The sequence below is a fragment of the Phalaenopsis equestris genome, unplaced genomic scaffold (assembly GCF_001263595.1).
Source record: "Phalaenopsis equestris unplaced genomic scaffold, ASM126359v1 Scaffold000002, whole genome shotgun sequence".
NCBI lineage: Eukaryota > Viridiplantae > Streptophyta > Magnoliopsida > Asparagales > Orchidaceae > Phalaenopsis > Phalaenopsis equestris.
In genome coordinates, this window is record NW_018164444.1 from 774,549 (window position 1) to 798,792 (window position 24,244).

The 24,244-nt window shown below is 33.0% G+C and overlaps 1 protein-coding gene across 3 annotated transcripts; it reads right to left on the reverse strand.

The window, feature by feature from the left end:
- Positions 1 to 1,401: 1,401 nt before the first annotated feature.
- LOC110026010 (multisubstrate pseudouridine synthase 7) lies at positions 1,402 to 24,244 on the reverse strand. 3 transcript variants are annotated; one of them, XM_020726752.1, is made up of 21 exons: positions 24,049 to 24,244; positions 23,888 to 23,966; positions 22,789 to 22,986; positions 22,298 to 22,527; positions 21,476 to 21,548; positions 21,279 to 21,335; positions 20,500 to 20,579; positions 20,320 to 20,382; positions 20,103 to 20,190; positions 19,875 to 19,977; positions 19,651 to 19,754; positions 10,278 to 10,351; positions 10,071 to 10,135; positions 8,243 to 8,418; positions 7,716 to 7,783; positions 7,557 to 7,617; positions 4,347 to 4,384; positions 4,089 to 4,157; positions 3,697 to 4,012; positions 3,072 to 3,167; positions 1,402 to 1,567 (listed from the first exon to the last, which is right to left on the reverse strand). In XM_020726752.1, exons 1-20 carry the CDS (start codon positions 24,234 to 24,236, stop codon positions 3,138 to 3,140), a joined length of 2,160 nt encoding a protein of 719 aa, XP_020582411.1. In that variant the 5' UTR covers positions 24,237 to 24,244; the 3' UTR covers positions 1,402 to 1,567; positions 3,072 to 3,137. The 3 variants fall into 3 exon arrangements, with proteins under 3 accessions (XP_020582411.1, XP_020582419.1, XP_020582428.1); XM_020726760.1 differs by lacking the exon at positions 1,402 to 1,567 and adding an exon at positions 1,581 to 2,861; XM_020726769.1 differs by lacking the exons at positions 1,402 to 1,567; positions 3,072 to 3,167 and having other exon boundaries at positions 3,705 to 3,831; positions 3,900 to 4,012.

Genomic DNA, 24,244 nt, shown 5'->3' on the forward strand with positions numbered 1-24,244 from the left:
AATTGATTGGTTCTTCAACAATCGAACTTGTTCACCAATTCTTCATTTCAACATCGGTTCTCACCGGTTCAATTAGAGTTCAATGCAGGAATGATTTTAAGCTTAGACTGAACAGGTTGAAAGCCCGATTCGCATTTGAACTGATCAAACCAGCCGGTTTGATCTTGTTTTCAAAACCATGCCCTCAACTTCCATCTAGGCAATGATCAAGTAACAGTCCCGCTAAATTAATTAATGAGCTTAAGCAAAAGTGATCATAAATGCTATATGGCCTCTCATATAGGGAAATATTTTCATATGGAATGCGCACACAGAGCTGCGTGCCTAATAACCCCTCAATAACCTTCGCTTCATGTTATTAGGGGATTATTGAGATTTTAGTGCAAATGCATTCTATGATGTGAATTCAAATTGGGTGTTAATGTTACATATAAATAAAATATAAAAAATGTAACAAATTTTTTTTTTTATATTTATATATTTAAAATAGTAATATTATTATTTATTTATAGAACGTTCAAATCTCTAAATCACTTTTAAATATTATTATTATCAAATTTTAAAAAAATTTTCATCTATATAATTTGATATAATTAAGAGGCTACAGTGATGCAAAAATAAATTTAGTAATATGGGTGATTTAATATTTTTCATATATCAAGAACTTGAAAATGTTATTTTTAATAGTTATACATATATAGTTGTGCACTACACCCGTTCAAATCCTCGACCGAACGGGATTCAAATTTGCACATGGGATTGGTTGGGGAGTCCACCCATTGACCAATCCTTTTATTATATATATATGTATATAAAGGAAATCGATATTTGGCAAAGAAATAATGATTTCCCATGCGCTAGGCCCCATGATGAGAGTCCGCCCATATGACTAAATATTCGAGAACCTAGCGCCACTGGAGATTGAACCCGTGACCTGAGAGGACTTGCAGTGAATCCCGACAACCAACAGGCCACGGCTAGCGGCGCACGCACACACACACGTAGATATATATATATATATATATATATAGATTTAATTTTAGAACAACATAAATCTTTTGCATCTACATAGTCCAACACCTACAGTTTAATATTAACATACAAAGCACTTAAATTTATAACATCACATCAAAAAAATATCACTATTACTACTTAGAAGTGCAATACATCTTTTGTTTATAACAATAAAATACAATAAATGTAGGTATGAAAGTTTAGTGATCAGATATGTAAATACATGAGAATTGTGTAACATGTATGCGAATTTCCTCATTTCCTTGCATGAATGCAACAACTCATCCAGAATGAGAGTATTTTCAAAGTAAAACCGATGCTATTCTAAAGCTCAGAGAAGATGCTTGGGACGTGGATTTAATAAACGTAGTTGAGGAATAGTAAGAGATTTGGGATGTGGATTTAATAAACGTAGTTGCGGAATGGTAAGAGAACGATAATATGGATGGTCCTATGTAACGATAATATGGATGGTCCAATGCATTACATAGACGATGCTCGGTGACTATCCAGCCAAACATTGAATTGGCGAGAGGGGATCCGCCACGTGTTCCTAAGCAAGATACAAATACAAACACTTATAAAACAATGAGAACACACCGCTGGAAAATATAAAAAAGAGATTAAAATATCCGAACACAATAGCAATAGCAAGTCTGTAAAACCAAAAAAATAACATATAAATAGTCCTTTAAACAAAAAAAAAAGAGGAAAAAAACCCCTCATTCTAATTCAAATTTAGGCCACACAAGAACCGACAACAACAATAGGTAAGAAATCCTTGTTTCGACCCCAAATCGAGCGATCTCGCTCTGCTTGGGTTATGTGGGAGATTATTGTAGATTAAACGGGATCCCATCCTGCAATAGCGGGAAAGGTGGGCTCCAAAGCAAGGATGCCTGGATCAATGGTGACAGACAAAAAGAATGCCCAAGTGACATGTTTATGGCTAGTTTTCCTTTAATTTTCTTCTTTTTAAGGGTAGGGGTTTAGGAAACTCTTTACAAGGTCCACATTTTAAAACAAGGAAACAGTTGATTAATTAAAAAATCTAAGAAAACAACCATCCAAATAACTCAAGTTAGAGTTCTCAGGTGAATTCATGATGCATCTTCGTGGATCTATGTCAATAAACCTCGATGCGTCGGCCCACAATTATAATCAGTCTTCATATATTATAGTGTCAATTAGACAATCATAATCTTCTCCGATCTTTATATTTGAAACCCAATGTAACCTCAGCATCTAAAAATTTAATATGATGTGAAAGCAAACCATTTAAACATATACCAGTCAATTCCAATTCTTTTTTCATATATAATATCTAAACATTGTTTTTTACATGTATGCTACTGATACGCCTCGAAACCAAAATCAGCGAACAAACCACAATGAAACGACAATAGATAGGTGGAAGAAACATAAACACGGGTTGCTCTTACGAAAATTAAAGGAAAATAAGAAAAATACAAGCATGATCTACTTTCTAGAGGTAGATCGTCTCTCTCACACCCTAGACATCGTTAGGAATACCACAAAAAGAAAGAAAAGAACAGTCAAACAAAAACATGCACGAAAAATTAAATCCTAGGTTCTTCCCTTTAAAAGAATCCTCCCAATGACATTTGAAAAATTTCCTTTCCCACTTTCCCTCCAAACCTTCTTTAATTTCTCCAAGCCTCTTGTGGTCCCTACATGCTCTTTTCCCTTTTTTTGCCGCAGCAAGGTTATGCCCCTTTGCTTCCCCTCGCGAACACGACCGGTCAGGCGGGCCGGTGCTTTGGCTTTTGACCGGTCCCCGGGGGATGGGGTGGGAATGCGGTAGGGGTCGTAAAAGCTACCCAAGTCTTTCATATCACAATAAATATATCACTATTTAAAAATTAAGATGCATATTTTCTTGCATAGGTAAAGATGGTATGCATGTAAAAATTAAATTTTAGATATTAAATATGTAAATAAATAGTAATTGAGTGAAATGTATGTAAATCTTCCAAAAAAATAAATTCAATATGAAAAATAAAATGGAAATTCTGTAATAAACACACAAATAATACCTGGAAAACGGATTTCCAATCTTACTAATTAAAAACATAAATATGAATGAATGTCCTGGTTTGTGATCAGTGGTTCGCTGTCTTCTGAGAAGTTACCTGCAGTTGACCAAAAGTTATTTCAGCGATATAGACTATTTCAGACATCCCTTGCCTTTAGATCAATAATATGGATTGCTACCTCAAATAGTCATTACAAAAAAAATTAAAAATCAAAGTTTGATGAAGTTGATTGAATAGGTTGGAAGATCATTAAAAAACAACAATAATTTCCTGTCTAGCAAATTATGATGAAATATTTTGGAAGATATTGAAAATCAACAAAGTTTTCAGGACTAACAAAACATGGTGAAATAAGCAAAGTTGATGTTTTAAACATGCTAAGACAAATTTTAATTGTCCATATAATTCAAATTTATCAATAAAAAAAGAAAAGAAATTCCGCCACTTGCTTAAGGATAAAGATTTAGAGTTACTAACAAAAGAGATGGTGCTAAACATTATGTACAAACGTTGAAATAATTACATAAATATTTCATTATATAAAAAATAAACATTGAACAAAAAAGGAAAAAAAAAACTGCATAAATATGAAGCTAGCAATAAAAAAATTAAATAAGAAGCATACCAAAGTTGATGACTTAAGCAGCTCTCTGATTGCCATTGTGGCATAACATGAAGCAGGGAGAGTAAAGCCTAACTTCAAGGCCACCTTCGGTGCAGAAAATTTACACTTCACTGTTGCATTTGCCCCATTTTGAACCTTGGACACAAAACCATCAGACCCAACACATTTTGTGGCCAGCAGATCGTCTAACGCGAAATCCGAACCTGTATTAATACAACGCGTGTTTGTCACCAAATCAGTGGGTTTTGGTCCAGAAATAAAATCTAGATCTGTTTTTGCCAAGGACTCATTGTTATCCACATAAGTTAGCAATTCCCTGTAATCATTCACAACAAAGGCTTGATCAGATTATTCCATGATAATACTTCGGAAGTTCAGAATATTCCACTCACCAATTATAATCTATAGGACGCTGGAAAACACGCCGGTAGTCTCCCGTCATGCTTGTAATAGAGAACTCCCTTTAGAATTAGGACACATAAGATTAGTTTAAAAGGAATATAAAATTTTGGGAGCAGAACTGATTTGTCATTCGTGCATGTTACATGTTACTATGATAAATGCGCTTTTTTTTTGTGGGGGGTGGGGGCTGGGGGGCATTGACTTTTGATTAAATAGCATGGAGTGACAAAAATAAAGCAGCAACTTACTTGACACCATGAACACTTTCTGTCAAGCTGATACCATCCTGAGTCCAAAAAAAAAATAATATTAAAAGAAATAAAATTTCAAATTTTTTAAAAGAATGAAAACCGTGAAGAGAGATGTCTCTTATTCAATTCATTGACAGAATCTGCGCGATATAATATTGAAATTGCTCTTGACTATAATCCGTGGAATGCAAGTCAAACCAGACGAATTGCCTTGCATTTAAATTCTTAACGGCTAGTTTTTCTTTTTTCAGTATTAAATTTGAGAAACTAAAAAGCAAAAATACTCAAATATAGAAGTCATTAACACCCCACCCTGCTGCAGCTGAGACATATATTAAGGTATTCCAGGAACAAGGAAAGTTTTCACTCACTAAATTTTCATTGAAAAAGTTTAAATTCTGTTTTATATGTCATTATCATTTTTTACTACCAAAATGGGCCGTTGCAGCATATATTATGAAGTCGTGACCACAGAAAACTGGCGTGTAACCCAGTGGTATTGACAATTACCTCCAAAGGTAAGTAAGGCATGGGATTCATAATGACAAATACTCATAGACTAATTTTCATTTTCTACTGCTATAAACAGTATCAAGTCCCAAGTCATCATGTCTGCAACCCTTTTTCTGACCTAACACACATTTCTCCTATTTCAATTTCCAATAGCTTGTCATCTTAATTTCTTTTCCTAAATCATTATATTGCGTCCATCTATCGACCTAGCATTTTTTTTCCTCTTTCTTCCTCTCTAACTTTGCAACTCTCAATTCAAAGGCAGGTTTGACATCCAACATCTAATTATATTCCAACCTCCAAGTATATTACGCCATAAGTGTGTCGATATAAATAACCAATAGCACCAAACAAAAAGATGGATACATGAAGTCAACTCAAACGCATTTATAGCAACAAATAGTAATAGAATATGATTTCTAAATAAGAAATATAAAAAAGAACAAAGGTCCTTATCCAAACTATTTCAAATTGGCTTTATTAATCTCCACAAAAAAAAAAAAAAACCTTTCAGGAGGATGTACCTTGGTGTATGTTTTTTGCTGATGATATCCTTCTAGTGGATAAAACGAGAGAAAAAACCTAGGAAAAACATGAATTATGGAAGTCTACATTGGAGTCCTTCGTTTAAGTAGAACTAAAACAGAATACATGGAATGTAATTTTAGTAGTAATAGCTCTAGTGACAGAGGTGTGACTTTGGGTGATCAAATTATTAAAAGGTGTGAACGATTTAAATATCTTGAGTCCATTGTTCAAAGCGATGGTGATATAAATGGGGATGTTAATAGTAGAATTCAAGTTGGTTGGTTGAAGTGGAGGAATGCTTCGGGCCTTTTGTGTAATAGAAAAGTACCTCTTAGACTGAAAGGAAAATTTTATAGGACAGTGGTCAGACCTGCAATGCTCTATGGCGCTGAATGTTGGCCTTTAAAAGAGAAGCATAATAATAAGTTAAGTATTGCCGAGATGAGAATGATAAGGTGGATAGGTGGCTTTACACTTAGAGACAAAATGCGAAATGAATATATTCGTGATAGGGTTGGTGTAGCTCCTGTGACGGACAAAATTAAAGAAAGTCGTCTTAGATGATTTGGTCACATTAAACACACATTAAACCACATTAAACATCGACCATCTGATGATCCGATTAGGACAGTAGATGTTTTAGATTCAACTTGTGTTAAAAAATGCAGAGGTAAACCTAGGAAGACTTAGGCTTATTGTATAAAAAAGGATCTTATTTATTAGAACTAAATGAAAATATGACACTAAATAGGATGCAATGGAGAAAAAGGATTCATGTAGCCGACCCCACGTAGCGGGATTAAGGCTTTGTTATTGTTGTTGTTGTTAGACATTGCATTTTCTTAAGTGCTAATCCTAGTGTTACCTCAAATTTGTGCAAGTCTTTTAGCTTAAGAATATAAAAATATAATAAAATAAAATCAATAAGATCACTTGGATACCATAAATTAAAACACTTAACCCCAAGTTGTCTTTTAGTCTAATGATTGTTGTTCTATCAGAAAGTCAAAGTTAAACATGCTCGTCTTGGAAAAGTTGAAAGACGACTTCTAGACTAAAGCAAACAATAACTAAATGGAGAAAATTTTGAGATGCGACGACTTCCATCACACAATTATACGAGGCAGAAAATGAAACCATCATGCAATAGAAAGTGCTATGCAATGGAAGACACCTCCTGAACCTATTTGGCCCCAAGTTCAACATGGAGTAGAGACCTCTGAAGCCCTATATGCTTTTTTACAAGGCGACCAAAAATGACATCAATTCATAACTGTGGGAGATTAAAGATCTATTCTTTACAATAAAGCAATCCTTTGAAATAATGAGACACCTTTTGGTGTGTATCTATTGGTATTTCGCTAGGAAAATCAAAGTTAAGCATGCTCTTGATGGAGCATTTTTTCGATGGATGGCCTTCATAGAAAGAAGAAGAAGCCCCGCCTGTTCAGTTAAAGCAGACAACATCTTGGCATGATAGTTCAAAGTATCGCATCACTCTAAAAAATTTATCCCAAGATATCAGGACTAGCCATTAAGTCCATTGGTTAGGCCAAGCTAAAATGGTTAGAAATGTTCACCCTGGCTAACCTATAGATTGAAATGTCAACCTAGTGCAAGTACACTCCTATTTAATGCTCGTTTCAGTGACCTGCATATCTTATATGTTAGGAAAACTTGCATACATATCACACAATTCCAATGTATTTACATATCAAACACCTAAACTTCAACTTTTACATATATGCCACCTTATCTACGCATGAAAAGGTATATTTCACACTCTAGAAGTGAAAATAGTGGTATTTTTTATATTATATGAAAGATTTGGGTGGTATAAATGTAAAAACTTTAGGTGTTAAATATGTAAATACATATGAATTGGGTGATATGTATGTAAATGCCCCTGTATGTTAACAAACACTTAGAAGATCTGATTAAGCCTAATATCATATTTAAAATAGGCTTAAAGGTGTATTGAGTACTATAATTGAATGGACTGCATACACTTACAAATATGGAGAATATGGCATAATTGAAGAAATAAATTAGATAAATGTGATACTCTTTGATTAAATGGACTGCATACAAAAGCCAGAGAACAAATTTGAAATTTTCCTGCACTTTTAAACTACTATGAATAAAACTTTGAACATGACCGCTTACCTCTTTAGATATATCAAGATAAATTTCAGCTATATCATTGTTTGGATAGATAGTCCTTGATCTGTAATCAAGATAAACTACTGAATATAATGACCATCAAGTAGGAAATTTAAAAGAAAAGGCTCAAAGGTGTATTGAGTACTATAAGAACTCACATACCCAGGTAAAGGAAGTACAACGTCTTCAAACGTATAATCTCCACTAATCAGATCCTCAGAATTTATAGTCTGAAACAACAAACAGCTGCACTCTCAAAAAAATATTATGCACTACATCAATCTATTAAACAAAATACTAGTTTTAACTATAGTATACAGCATATGACTTGCTAGAAGATAATTTCCAACAGATTACAGTTATATGCATAAATAATTCTCCTAATTTTGAAGTTCAAAGTAAAAAAAAAAAAAGTTGATGTGTGTATAGAGTATTTATAATAAGGAAGATTTACATGTATAACACTCAATTCTTATATATTTACATACCTATCACCTAAACATCAGCATTTACATATGTGATATCATAAGTATGCATAAAAAGGTGTATTTCACTTTTTAAAAGTCAAAATAGTAGTAATTTTTATGTGATATGAAAGGTTGAGTGGTATAAATGTAAGAAGTGAGTTCAGATGTTAGATTAATGACCTTTAGAATAAATCACAATCCCATTAAAAAAACTAAACATACCTTTACAAGCCGAACCTTTTCCTCAGGAAGTGCGGCATCAGATATATCAGGTAAACTATTAGTGTGCTCTCCATCACTACCTTCGTATGAAGGCTCAATGCTCTCAAAAGAAGCTACCTTCTTAAAATTATCACTCTTGCAAAAGACCAGATCTCCAAGCACAACCTGTGCAATACCTATTATTCAAGTGACATTTGAGTGAATGAGAACATAAATACTTCAAATGAGTACTCATCACAAATATTGGGAACCGGAAAACTAAAATCTGAGACATAATGTGAATCGTTCCTATCAGGAGCTTAGCATATTGCAGAATATTACCACTGTATAATATGGTCATAGCTACATAACTCAACATCTGGATGTAGCGAGTAAATTAAAAACGGTATAAAGATCTAGGGGCGTTTACATACATAGCATACAATCCATATGTATTTACATATGTAAACTTTTATATTTACACACAGCCCTAAAATGTTTAATATTATCATATGAAAACTATCACTATTACCACTAATTAAAAATGAAATATCCTTTTCATGCATATGTTTAACACATCAAAATGCTACGCAAATATAAAAATTTATGTGTGAGATATGGAAATAGATAAGAATTGTGTGCTACATATGTAAATTTCACAAAGATCTATTATATAACGTTCATGACCATAATATTTCCTGTAACTTTTAACTCTTTGAGCATGTAACAGAAGCCAAGTAGCGTGTACAATAACAATTACCACAAAGATATCAGAAGTTACTGTTGCATCATTTAAATGAATGAATGCACACAAAACTCAAAATTTTCATCCAAAGATTTACCCCAGAATTACAGATGGATCACGTAAAAGTAAAGACCTAAAAAAGCTAATCTGATCCATTAAGAGATTATACAACAAATGCTTCTGAACTGAAACAGGCCATTATTGTCTACAATCACATTAAACTACTATTCAAATTCCATTGATAAAACTTTCATTCTGCAAAATGCAACGAGAAATGCTAAATTTTAAAATCAAGGTGATCTTAATTTAATGCCCCAAAATGTATTGGACACTTGCATTATTATCCTAGCATGACTAAGTCTTTAGGTTTTGATCCAAGATAAAACAGTTACAAATGAGATCCAAAAATGCAACTAGTCCAAATAAAAAAAGTACCATAGCATCAGTGAGCTACTTGACGCACAGTCTTTGGGTTGCAATAAAACACCTAAGAAATATGAAGCTCTTCATGTTACAAATGAGATCCAACAATGCAACTACTCCAAATAAAAAAAATACCATAGCATCAGTGAGCTACTTAACGCATACAGTCTTTGGATTGCAATAAAACACCTAAGAAATATGAAGCTCTTCAGCTTGATTTGTGTGTGGAGGTGACAAATCACAGCTTCTAAAACTAGATTCTAGATTGACAGAATTGGTTACAATAATCATGTTATAGATGGGCAAGAAGTAGAAAACATGTAAACTTCTGCAAAAAGAACCATTTTATGAAACTTAAACGGCTAAATTTTAATCCAATCAGGCACTTACAAAGTGACATTTCCTGTCGAGTCCTAATTTCTTTTTAATGAACTCATTCTTGCTTCTATAAACAATTCAACGAGTGAGCAGTATATAAATGCAACTGCTTTATAATGTAGCAATGACATATAATTCATTTGTAAAACCTTACAGGGGATAATAACAATATAAATTCAATCTAACTAATCAAATAACAATCTAAGTTAAAACTAGCACTAAACATAATAGGCAACTCAAATGCATATTACAATTGTAAAAGTAAAACAAAGATGAAATAACATAAGATAATCTGCCTCATACCATGTTTTCTTACTCGCATACTGGCAGCATGATTCCACAAATAACTTTGGTAACTATGCACATACCTGAGAAATAGCACAAACAATAAAAAAATTCACAAAAATTAGTCTCATGTTAATTATAAATATTATAATATTTTAGAGAAATGAAAAACAATATGTGCATTTCTGATCCTTGGATTCCAATTCTCGGCAATAGATAACATACATTAATCTAAGTGTCCTAGGTATTCCCAGCAGAGCTTGCAAGTAGTTGCCCGGACATTTCTTTAAACACTTTAACTATTAAAAGAAAAAAAAAATTAGGAATCAAAGAAGAAAGAGAAAAAACAATGTAGGCATTAAATATCATTTAAAAACACTCTCGCATCTCTTACATAAAAAATTAGATTCAAAATTATGGAAGATCACAGGAACAAAAATAAGAAATGAATGAAGGTCCTTCTAGCTAGGCCAATGATAGCTTTCGGGCACTAATTAAATATATGTAGCCAAGCCTGGGTAAAACAAGGCTTTACTTCTTGATGAACTAGATGCAAGTACTAAGCATTGTGAACTTGACACTAGACCAACAAATAAGAGCTTAAGCAATGTCATGATTGTGAAAATTAAACCAAACCAAGCAATTGAACTGGTCGAACAATTAGTTGGCCCTAAAATAGATTCAGCTCTAACCAAAAAACTTAATTTGTGGGAAACCGGGATCAACCCGTAAAAAAGACTCAATTTCCTGATATATATTATAAATATGCATATTATTACAAACTTATCATTATTCAAGATTGTAATTGATAATGTGGATTTGACTATCTTTTTCCCATACAAGACATGAATAAAATATAAATATATCCTAGGAGGTCATTTTAAACTTTGTCACTGGCAACCTCAAATCCGATAAAATTCATCTCTTCTTACTCGCATACTGGCAATATTGAAACTATAGATGCATCCTCTAAAGATTGTGCAAGTCGGGTCATTCGAGGCAACTATTAGAGGTTGCAGATCAAGTAACTTCAATTCACCCTGAGGAGTCTTCTAATCTTCCCCCTACAGTAGAAAAGTCTAACTTAAAGCTTCTAACAAAATAATTGCCGAGAAGGCTTCATCCACAGCCATTACAGAGGGATAAAACACAAAAAATTTGATTGGCTCCTGAAGCATTATCATTAAGGTTCCTGTGAGTGAACTATTAGGTATTACTCAAATGGCTGAAACTAGCAAGGCCATTCCTAAAGGGACGGTGAGTCAGGGATCTTATACTCTTAACTCACAATGATTTTCTATGTTAAACAAATATATGAATGAACTTCATGCTAGATATTTTCAAAAGAAGTTGTCAATGCTCCATCTTTCTATTAATTTTTGAGTTCCAAGAGCCCTCATACCCATGAAATTACTTCAACAAGGCATTCTATTGAGCATGTTCCAGTTGTGGAGGAACACTTCTAAAATTTCAACAAAAACAAAGTCATTGGAAGCTCACTACCTTAGATAATACAAGTTAGCAATGAAACTAATAAAGACCAGTCATGTAAAGTTATCTAATAAAGTCATTGGCAAGGGAGAGTGTAATATTCAAGCTGAACCCAAAGGGAGTTATGAAGTGAAGAACTTTGCTCCAATGCCCCCAACAAAAGTAGTAAAGATTACAATCTCCGCCATCAACTTAGATCTTCTTGTCAAGCCCAATTCTTTGAGAGATATTACAACTTAAATCAAGTCTATGATGAGGTCAGGAAAGCTCAAACAAATGATAGTGGAAAAAATTCTTCCAATTTTTTGTGGTCAAGAATACCTCTGATGAAGCCGCTTAGAAGACGTCCTGGGAAAATTGACAATTTAAAAATTGAAGTTGTATAGATGAAAAAATTGTAGAACATTCTTGGATAATTCAGTTTCTTGAAAGATACAAATTCATTTTGTGCCAATTGATTCGATGCAGTGCTTAGAAGACGTCCTAGGAAAATTGACAATTTAAAAATTGAAGTTGTACAGATGAAAAAATTGTAGAACATTCTCGGATAATTCAGTTTCTTGAATAATACAAATTCATTTTGTGCCAATTGATTCGATGCAGTGTTGTTTCTAGACAGACCATTCTACATTCAGCTTTCTACTTTGTCTTTGGTGGTGGGACTTGTGAGAAGTCTTGAGGAGTGTTTCAAGTATTCCACATGAGAGCTACATTTTTCATGAACCTTAAGAGAAATAAATCCCATAATAAGTTTACATGTCAAATTTATTTTCCATATTCCTTTTATCAATTTGTTATTTGCTAATTTAAATTAAATAAATGTTTTTTTTGCATCACTCTTTCAATTAGCAATGAATAAACAAAGTATTGAGTTTAGAAATCACTTCAAAACTATGTCAATTTTATTTAAACTTAGACATTGTCTAGGAATTAGAGAGAGTCGTCTTAGATGGTTTGGTCACATTAAATGTCGACCATCTAATGATCCGATTAGGAGAGTAGATGTTTTAGATTTAACTTATGTTAAAAAATGCAGAGGTAGACCTAGGAAGTTGTGGGCTTATGGCATAAAAAAGGATCTTATTTATTAGAACTAAATGAAAATATGACACTAAATAGGATGCAATGGAGAAAAAGGATTCATGTAGCCGACCCCACGTAGCGGGATTAAGGCTTTGTTATTGTTGTTGTTGTTAGACATTGTCTAGGAAGACAATTTTTCCTACAAAATCACCCTCCATTGAGAAACTAAAATTCATTCAAAAGTCAGCTTTTACTTTGAAGTTGTCCTTCATTAAGAAGTTCCTTTACAATAGATATGATTGATCAATAAATTTGAGTAGTGTTTCAATATCCTATAATGATGAGAAAATATTCAAAACAATCATGGAATTTTTTAATTATATTTTGATTTAAAAGTAATACAATAGCGTGATACAAAGAAGCGAACACAATATTGCTCTTGGAAATTACATACATAGCACTCGAAACATTTTCATTTTAAAACATGCATCCTCTTTCATCCATTTTTCAAAATTTTCACTCAAATATCAAAATTCACAATAAAACCTCAACCCATAATTTTCATTTTTATCTAATTCCTAATGGTTTGATTTTGACACATGTAAATGCATCGGTTTAGTAGTTCCAAAATTCAACAAAAAGATCAACTCAACTAGAATATAAGAATTTCATTAAACAGCTATATCATATCCACTTTAAATCTTCATGAAGAAGCAACTTCAAGTAAGCTACAAATCTTCATGGAAATACTACATTAAGATCACGCCAATTCATGCAACATCAACTTGCGTAGTTTTTACTCCATAAATGCTTATAGATAGAAGAGTTTGATATTTGGTTTTGCACTAGGATTTTCACTTTTTGACAAAGTAGTGATGGTAAATGTTGTAGATTAGTGTCATAATAATTCATTTGATTCAAATCTCGCATCCCGAAGCTGTAATCGCGTTTCTAAAATTATCACTGATAACCTTGTTATTGATTTTGCAACTTCTTGGGTGACATTTTAACCCAAAAAGTTGCTAAAAATTCCACAAAACCAGTAATGCTATAGGGATGATGAAGTAGCAGATATGTGGTTGTAATACTAACCATTAATATGGTTATTGTGAATTTCCAGCAACTCAGCTAATATTTTCGATTGCTGAAATCTGAGCACATGTCTTAACAAACCTACTCATAGCCCCCAAGTCAATGCAACTTAGATTGGTTAAGTGTTTTACTTCAAGCAACTCGTGTTTAAAATAAATGGTAAAGTTCGAGTGTTTTAACTTAGATTGGTTGAGTGTTTTACGTCAAGCAACTCGTGTTTAAAATAAATGGTAAAGTTCGTTGATAACTCATCGTTCTTTTGTTTTATGTTAAGAAGAATTTAAGAATCCTACAATGGTTTATGGGCACTAAAAATTGCATGATGAACTGTTTCTTGAAATTAGAATAAGAAATAATACTCTTCACAAAAAATATTGAAACCATCTTAGTGGTGCCTCATTAAAATAGTGAAAATGATCGACACATGAGTGAATCATTGATACTCTAAAAAGAAGTAGTTCGCTCAAAATAAGCCATGTGAATAATGTAAGAATCAAAGTAGGTGATTTAGGGCTTCAATAAAGATTATAGCTTCGCAAGCTCAACAAAATAGGCATTTGATGCTTGAGGTTGATATTTATAAAATGACAAGGCGAGGTAGTCTCTATAGCTTTAATAAGACATGTCTTTTCGTCAATCTTCAGAGTAGAAACAAGTGCTCTGAAACTAAGTTTCATGTGTGATTAAAAGAATAAAAAAAATTCAAACTCAAGAGGCATCTTGAAATGGTGCTAAAAATTTGCTAAACAATTCCCAGATTAACCTCTTTAATTGAGCCTCCATCTGCTTCAACTATCAAGGAGTGACAACTTATTGCTTCACATGAAAAGATTTCACCTTTGGATTAGGACACTCAATAGTATGGCTTCTTACCCTAATGCATCTTCCATGCTTACCATGCTTAAAGAATGCAAGGCTTATTATGATTATAGGAAAATCACAAATCCAACAAATACAACAACAATAACAATCCATTATCCCACTAAGTAAATAAATATTTTTCTCTATTGCATCCTACTAAGTGTCATATTTTCATTTAATTCTAATAAATTAAGATAACTTTTTATACAATTTGCCCTAAGTCTTTCTAGGTCTACCTCTGCTTTCTTAATATAAGTCGAATCTAAAACATCCACTCTCCTAACCGCGTCATCAGATGGTAGACGGTTTAACGTGATCAAACCATTTAAGACGACTCTCTTTAATTTTTTCCGCCACTGGAGCTCCGAATATAATCATTTGAATTTTTTTCTTTAAGTATAAAGCCATTCATTCACCTAAGCATTCTCATCTCGGCAATACTTAACGTAGTTTTATGCTTCTCTTTTAAAGACCAATATTATACGCCAAAGAGCATTGTATGTCTCACCGCCATCTTATAAAATTTTCCTTTCAATCGAAGCGGTACTTTTTTATCACACAATTTATCACACAATAGGCCCTATCACACAATAGGCCCAAAACATTCCTCCACTTTAACCAATCAACTTGAATTCTACAAATAATATTCTCATCTATATCACCATCACTTTAGATAATAGACCCGAGATATCTAAAGCGTTCAAACATTTTAATAATTTGATCACCCATAGTTACAACTTTGTCAGTACAGCTACTACTACAAAAATTACATTCCATGTATTCAGTTTTAGTTCAACTCCAACGAAAGCCTTTAAACTCCAAAGTAGACCCAAGTTTTTCCAGAGCTTTTTCTCGAGCATTATCCACAAGAAGGTATCATCAGCATAAAGCATACACCAAGGTACATCCTCCTGTTAATGTCCAGTAAGAGCATGCATAACTAAAGCAAAAAGATGTGAGTTAAAGTCGATCCCATATGTAGCCCAACAAATATAAGAAAATATTTCGTCAATCCACCTTTTGTTCGAACACAAGTGACAGCTCTAGTAAACATATCTTTAATGACTTGAATAAATCCACAAATCCAACAAATAAAATAATAAATAAAGCAAAAACTATAACTTTGATACTTTATATAATTTGGAAAAAAGAAGAAGAAAAAGAGATATATAGAAGTGCTAAGACAAAAAAAGTGATATTTAAGAATCCTAATCAAATTAGTTGTATTAGAAATGAAGATTTTAAAATTGTGTTTAAGCCTGAAGTTATCCAAGAAAGTTCTATTTTAAAAAAAAATTAAATGAGAGCTTAAAAAAAAGACAATAATTTAAAGAACAAAATGAACCATATGAAAAGAGATAGTGTAGATTGATCCAAGAAATGAAGCAAATTTACATTTGAGTAAGATGCACTATAATCGCTTTAAGTTTACTTATAGAAGCATTAGTTAGTGTGTGATGCTTATATAATATTGTTTAAGGAAATATGATTATGCTGTGAGAGCAAATTACAAATGCATTAGTTAATGTGTGATACTTATATCATATTGTATAATCTCTTGATGTTGACTCTTTCTGTGATGGTATTTATGTGGAATATTATATGATTTATTATGGTGTTTTTTTTTTTCATTTTATCAGCATCTATTTTATCTCACTTGGATGGCCTTCTAAGCAAACCTGGTGTAATATAAGTTTTCTTTGTTTGTTTTTTTTTTTTTTTTTGGGGTTTATGATTTTTTTTTTTTTTATTTTTTTTTATTAATATCCCTCTTTTGGAGGGTATTTATGTTGATATACTTTTGTGACATACATAAGCTCGGTATTACGTGATTTAAAGATAACTAAAGTTCCATTTCTTTAAGGCCTTTTGTCTTCTTATAAGACGGATTATTCGTTACTTTGAATTTGTTCTGAGACTTAACGAGTTTATAAATTTTTATCTATGTATTTTTGTTGTTCTCATTAGTTAATTTTTTTTTATATAATTTTATCGTTGTATTATTAATGAAAGCTAATTTTATATTTATGGTTTTCAACTTTTAAGAAATATGCGCACAAGAACTTCTGGTCTTTCTAGAATCTTGTACTGCAACTGTTGATTGTAATGTTGTCTACTTACACCATGGAGAAAAAATAGCTATGGGAGAATTTTATCGATGTCCAAGAAATAGATCATAATAGAACTGTGGCTTCTTTACGTGGGCTAATCAGTTTGATGATTCTATTTCAGATAGTGACCAGGCGTAGAAAGTATCTTGGGAGAAGCTATCCTATAGAACTGATCGTCTGGATTTCAAAATTAATATTTAGAAAATATTACTTATTGTTTTTGTATTTTTATTTATTATTTTGATTGTTGTTTTAACTTGTTGTTAAGTGAAATGTTTCTTTTAAATGTAAAATATGAACCTGTGAGTTTTTGAGGATTTTAAATGTAATTTATACTTTCATTTATGAGCTATTAAGACTGGAACTGTTATCTTACAAACATTACAAGGGTAAAATTGTCTTGTTTTAATAAACATGTACTACACAACTAAACTAAAAAGAAAGAGACAATTTTCCCGCAGCAGCTTCCTCGCACAGCTGATGCACCACAATTTCTTCAAACAACTGCAACTGCAACTAATAGACCCTAAGAAACGAGATGGAAAGGAGTAAACTATAACCTACAAGGTTCAAAGACAAATGATTTATAAAATTACTTGAATGCAGTACTCAATAAGAAAGAATAAAGAAAATGACACAAAAATTTGAAAATTTCAAAAATAGGAACCCTAACTATTCTCTTTAACAAATATTATAAATAATGCATTAATAAACTTTCTAATCATACTTTACTTCTAACTTCCAGTTTTAGGTAGTTAAGTGTAAGTGACGCGGGCACTATGTTTTGAATTTGTTCTGAGACTTAACAATTTTATAAATCTTTATCTATGTATTTTTGTTGTTCTTATTGGTTAATTTTTTTTATATAATTTTATCGTTGTATTATTAATGCAAGCTAATTTTATATTTATGGTTTTCAACTTTTAAGAAATATGCGCACAAGAACTTCTGGTCTTTCTAGAATCTTGTACTGCAACTGTTGATTGTAGTGTTGTCTACTTACACCATGGAGAGAAAATAGCTATGGGAGAAAATTTTATCGATGTCCAAGAAATAGATCATAATAGAACTGTGGCTTCTTTACGTGGGCTAATCAGTTTGATGATTCTATTTCAGATAATAACCAGACGTAGAAAGTATCTTGGGAGAAGCTATCCTATAGAACTGATCGTCTGGATTTCAAAATTAATATTTAGAAAATATTACTTATTGTTTTTTGTATTTTTATTTATTATTTTGATTGTTGTTTTAACTTGTTGTTAAGTGAAATGTTTCTTTTAAATGTAAAATATGAACCTGTGAGTTTTTGAGGATTTTAAATGTAATTTATACTTTCATTTATGAGCTATTAAGACTGGAATTGTTATCTTACAAACAATACAAGGGCAAAATTGTCTTGTTTTAATAAACATATACTACACAACTAAACTAAAAAAAAGAGATAATTTTCCCGCAGCAGCTTCCTCGCACAACTGATGCACCACAACTTCTTCAAACAACTGCAATTGCCACTAACAGACCCTAAGAAACGAGATGGAAAGGAGTAAACTATAACCTACAAGGTTCAAAGACAAATGATTTATAAAATTACTTGAATGCAGTACTCAATAAGAAAGAATAAAGAAAATGACACAAAAATTTGAAAATTTCAAAAATAGGAACCCTAACTATTCTATTATAAATAATGTATCAATAAACTTTCTAATCATATTTTACTTCTAACTTCCAGTTTAGGTAGTTAAGTGTAAGTGACGCGGGCACTATGGCGCCCTTACGAGAGCGCTAAAATAACGTCCCAAAGCAGGGTGATCCCACAAGACCAGAAACCCATAACGCGTAATGGAAGCCGTAATCCATCGTTTAGTTTGCGGGAAGACCGTAGACTGCAATCTTTCGCTAACCGGAGGCTGTCTCACGAGTATTCTGCACCGCCTCTTCTGCACCGTCTCTTCTAAGCGTTCTTTTCGGGATTCTTCTGCCATCCTTTTATGTTGTAGCCAACAAATTGTTGTCCAAAGTAGGTAAAGTCAGCTCTAAGTGTGTTTACTTTCAGTTCTCATGTGTAGAGTCTATTTCCCCTTCGTGGGTTGTATCCGAAGAGGTGGTGATGCTCCGACCCTATCCCCTCCTCGGCGGTGATAGTATCTTCCACTTTTATCCTCCCAATCATATTTCTTTCACTCCCCTTAGCCGACTAACACTTCAAGCTTCTCCTAGACCACCACATGATCCGTTGCTATCAGCACAACCGCTAGTCATCCCAACCCACCTCGCCGATCTCTACCACTCATTAAAATACATTTAGAAGTGTTGTTGGTGTCATTTTGTGCTTGTGTTGCTATTTTCTATTCGCGTCATTTTGTGATCCTATTTTAATATTAATGAAAGTTTGGATTTTGTGTGTCCACTATTTCTCTTACTAGTTCTGGTATTAGTAAGTGCAAGCCAAAAGTAAAAAAACTGTTTAAGAAAATGAAGATCTAAGAAAATGAGGGTCATAATGGTAAAATACTTTTGCACAAACTTTGCCAGTCCCATCAAGTGGATATCCATATAAAAAATAGCAAGACTTTTCAAACTAAACACATGCAAGTTTAGATGTGCCAAACAAAAGCTAAAATAGAAATCACAATCCCAAACCGGATGATATGTTGGCCCTTAGCCCCTAAAGCTCGGTCAGTTTAACCTTGTAACTTTTATCACTGACCTATTAACACTTCTACAAAATATCATACTCAACATTCTAAAGGATATAACCAGAATGAAAAAGATTTCAATGAGCTATAAAAAAAAAATCAGGGAACCTTAAGAAGATAACTTAAAAACAGAAAAGGAAAACTCTGGCCTTCTTCATAAGATATTCATGGAAATTTCACATCTACCCTAGATTATCTTGAATTACCCCACTGTAAGGTATTGAATAAAAACATTGATAAGATGAGGAACATGTGCAAGGTAAAAATGGTAAAACAAGTTATGAAAACAAGAACCAACACATCCATGCGATGGAAACAACTTACAATGGCCCTCTCAGCAACCAAATGATGAGGTAATTGTCTTAACATCAAATCAACATCACCAATTTGCTTGTACTTCTCGCGTGCCTCTTTAATGGCAGATCTTTGTTTGAAAATTTTTAAATAAAGGAAAGCAATTTTTAAAATTAAAAATAAATTTAATCAAGAAAACCTCCTTAATGGTGTACTCGTTAAATAAGGACACCATAAGTATGCCATAAGGATATCCCCATCCCTTGGATCAAGAATCAAATCTACCGCAGTCTTCCACTCTCCGCGAAGGAGTGTGGCTCCAATCAGATGAGTTGGAACAGAACCACTCCCAAACCGCTGAAATAATTCAAAGTTGAGCATAATGATCAGACTTAATAAGTCAATCTATATAACAATGTTTCAATGCAAAGGATGAACATATTTAACATAATTTTTTTCTCTTGCTACAAAAAGTGTACCACCTGCAAACCATAATAATTGATGAAACCACTCCTTTTTAAGCCTTCAGCAGCTGCTTTTATGGCATCTTCTGAATCTGCAACAACATCTCTACAACAGAAAAGCTTAGTGGAAGGCAACTCATATATATATATATATATATAGAGAGAGAGAGAGAGAGAGAGAGTGAGAATATAAAGCTTGTTTTATGAATAGCAGAATAAAAAGAACACGAAGTACCTCAAAGTAATTGTGAATCTGTTCCCCAGTAACTGACCAAGAAGAAGTCCTTTCTTCACATAACTTGGCAAAACCAATAGTGTCATATTGACAAGCAGGCAAGCAGCGGTGACAATAAGCTAGCATTGTTGTACATCAACAATCAAAAAGAAAAAGAAAAAAATGGCAAGCAGTACTTACCAAAAGTTTCCAAGTTTAATGCCAAACAATCTGCAATTTAGAGCAGCTAACCTTTTTGGATGCAGCTTAAATACAGTCACCTAGAAAGAATGGCATTCAGATGCATGTCTTGAAAGTTTTTGAATCTAGCAGTGAAATGCGGAGAACAAAATCCAATCTTTTCTGAATCTTTCGAATTTATATATTTTTTCTTCTGGAGATAAATCCATTTTGTTATAGGTATAGTTAATGGGTTCATTAACAGTGAAATTTCAATTTAAGCATTTTTTCCATAGCCAAAGAAATTAGAAAACAACCTCACAGAAAACTGAGTTTTTAGAAGATCACAACAAACACAATTTAAAAAGTTTGTGGCCGATATGAGTTATGCAAACTGTAATTCAAATAAAATAAGAACCTATTGAAAGGTGAAAGGATCCAGGGAAAAAATGTACACTGTCATTTCTTATTAAAACCTAGAGTTCAATCAAATCATAAATCCAAGAGAACTTCAGCACAAATCTTAAAATGAAATAAATGCACAGACTATCCAAAGCCAGTGGGCGATGCACTCGAATAAATCAATTTCTTTCAACAAAATCAGGCTATTAGGTAATAGTGTAACGAAGGCAGTCAGAGTTCCCATAATAAAACATAACTAACATGCATGGTTGCCATCATTATGAATCATTAATAGCCAGGATTGAAAACATTTTCTTCTGTTGGTGAAAATCAAATACCACTTCCAAATATCATAATATATATAAATACTTTTCAATAAAAAAAAGATTGTAATGTACCCTTTGAGTTGTTATGGCCCGTTTATCTTTTGTTCCAGCAAAGCCAAAAGAGCGTTGCTACCAATCACAATCAACAAAAAAAACTAATTAATGAGTTTTATTTTGCAGTCTATAATAAAAGATTAAAAGACATCTTTGTAAATAAACTATAAAAACAACAAACAATATGGTACAAACACAAAAAAAATATAATCTACCTGGATACCTAGCATCTTTCCAATAATCCCCAAGGCCTCGTGGGTCTCTTTATTCTCTTTGTAAAGATGAAACCTAAACAAAGATGACCAAAAATCAAATAGGTCATATGTTGCAGCATTACAAAAAAAATCCTAGTATATAGCAGGTGGGGATATGAAAAAACCATGCAAGGATCATAAAAAGAATAATATTGTAATTAATGAGCAAGTCATGAAAATACTAAATTTCTCCTAATCTTCTGAACAAATGTAAGATGACAAATCTTCTTAATCAACAGTTTAATCTAACCAAATCTATTCCCATAAGTTTGCATTAAGATAAGGTGATGGAAATTGAAAAGAGAAGAAATGTGAAATGAAGCATTAGTGGCTGCCAATTTAAGAAGAGAGAGATCTTCATTTATTTAAGGAATCCTAAGGCCGCCAACAATAATAACCAAGCTTAGTTCTTAGAAATAATTAGAAATAACCTTTGTGAATTTCATATAAACAAAGAAAATGTTTCTAAAATATTTATTAACTCAAAACAGGTAAAGACTCTTAGAGATAAACAATAAATTGACACACCAACTGAGCGTTTACCTTTTAGGAAGGTTGGCATAATACCTCCTACATTTTTTGTTGGAAAAAAAAATGAAATAGTGAAAAAGAAAGTTGGGAAAATGGAGAGTTAGGATTCAATCTGCAGGCAAATTGAAGCAAAGTGAAGTTCTACACAATTGAAATCCTAAAAGCATCCCCCTTCCTTACTTTGCATTGCATTAATTGCCGCATTCCATCATCAAAATGCAGCAAAATCAACACCAACTCAAAAAAATTTACCTTAGGAACTTCCCTTGCTCCTCAGACCAATTATCTGCACCTCTACCGTCAAAGGGTATGTCATTTCTCCTTCCTGAATCCTCCATATCTTTCCTCTTCTTCCCTCTTCTACCCTTTACACCTTTGCCAGAGAAGAATCTAATCCTTACACATTTGGAATTGGCATCCTCTCCATCAACTGTATCTGTTACAAGCGATTTGAAATTCTTCTTGATGAAATTATGAACCTCCTGATACGCCCCAAAGAAAAAAAAAATCACTACTTTCAACTTCTATGAAAATCAATAAGGGCTCATTTGGTTGCCTAAAATTTAAAAATATGTTTTGAAAAAACAGTGAAACCATCATTTTATTTGATGTATTTTGAAATATAATAACTCCAATTCCATGCAAAACGAGTGAAAACAATCTCATCAATACCCAAAACATGTTTTTATTTACAAATTAAAATTTAAAAAATTGGTCGTAAAATAAGAACATCAATAACTCACTGTACGGTGAGACTTATCGCTATCTGGAGCTAGAACAATAGGAGGCAACTCTTCATTCACAGTAGCCGCAGCTTTTTGAAGAAATTCTTTCAATAACTCAGCATTGGCTTCACCAGCAAGGGTTCGAAACAATTCAATTTCATCTATGTAGCTCTTATGAGCTAAAGAAGTACTATTTTCTTCCTCCTCTTCAGAGCACTGAAATAAAAACACCATTTTTGCTAAAGATTGGACTGTTTTGATACAAACCAAATGTAATATTGAATTTAGCTGATAACAAGTTATCAAGTTTCGCTTGATTGGGCAGTTAGAAAACCTTCTTGAGCTCTCATTCTTTAAGCAAGTGAATGAAGTACAGCTTTGTAAAAACATTGTTGAAGACATGCAAATATAGTTCAGATAAAAAAAACACACCTTTTTTAGAACCTTTTAATAGGATTTATCACCAGATTTATTAAATAAAACAGAATGCTAAAATGCATGAGATCCGTGAATTTATGAATTTGTGGATTTAAGGGGCTATCTAACAGCAGATTTAACCCAGAATTTAAGCAGTATTTAAGCGGAATCCTACCAAACGGTCATTTTGGACAAAGTAAATCCCTGGATGCTATAAATTTTAGATTCCATGAATTTCGGCAGTAAATCTCGGATTTACAAAATCCCACAAACCGGTAATCTAACTTTGTGTACTTGGATATAAGAATATACATGATTTAGTAAATCCCTTGCCAGACAATTTTTCAGAGTTAACCCATTCAGGACTTAGGAAATCTAGATTCCTAATAACTTAAATCTCATATATTGCCACACACCACCTAAAGATCCCGATATTTGCCTCGGATCCAGCTTAAATCAGGATTTACTAAATCCAGAGATAGAGTGGATTTAACAAATTTTCAATTTACAGATTTACTAAATCCTACTTGCAGCCAAACACCCCAAAATGACTCCTCTCAAACAACAGAGACCATAAGTTCAAAAAAATTATGGAGCTGATGGTAATCGTCTTAAATTTTTTGTAATAAAAGAACATAACATAGAACAAATTTTCAGCTCGTTTACACCCTTAAACCCCAGTAGGAAAAAAAACAATTACCCCGGGCGGCAGATCAAATGAGGTTATGTGAACAATGCTCCCGTCGAGATCCACCTCATTAACAATGAAATCCGAATACCTAATTCCATGAAATGTGAGGAGACTGATTAAAAAAAAAGAAATTTTAGTGATTCAGCTGAGATTGTGGGAAGAGGACTCACCTCTGCTTCATAATAGCCTTGAAGCCGGGTAGAGTAGAGGAGTAGCAGTAGATTCCGACGTCCGACTCATCCAGAGATTTCGCCATGGCGACCATTGCAACGGTGGCTGAGGAAGGTTTTCGAGGGGAGGGAGGTTTGGGGAGGGGGAGAAGAGCCAGAACAGATATGGAGAATATGGCTGGCCTCATTTTGCCGG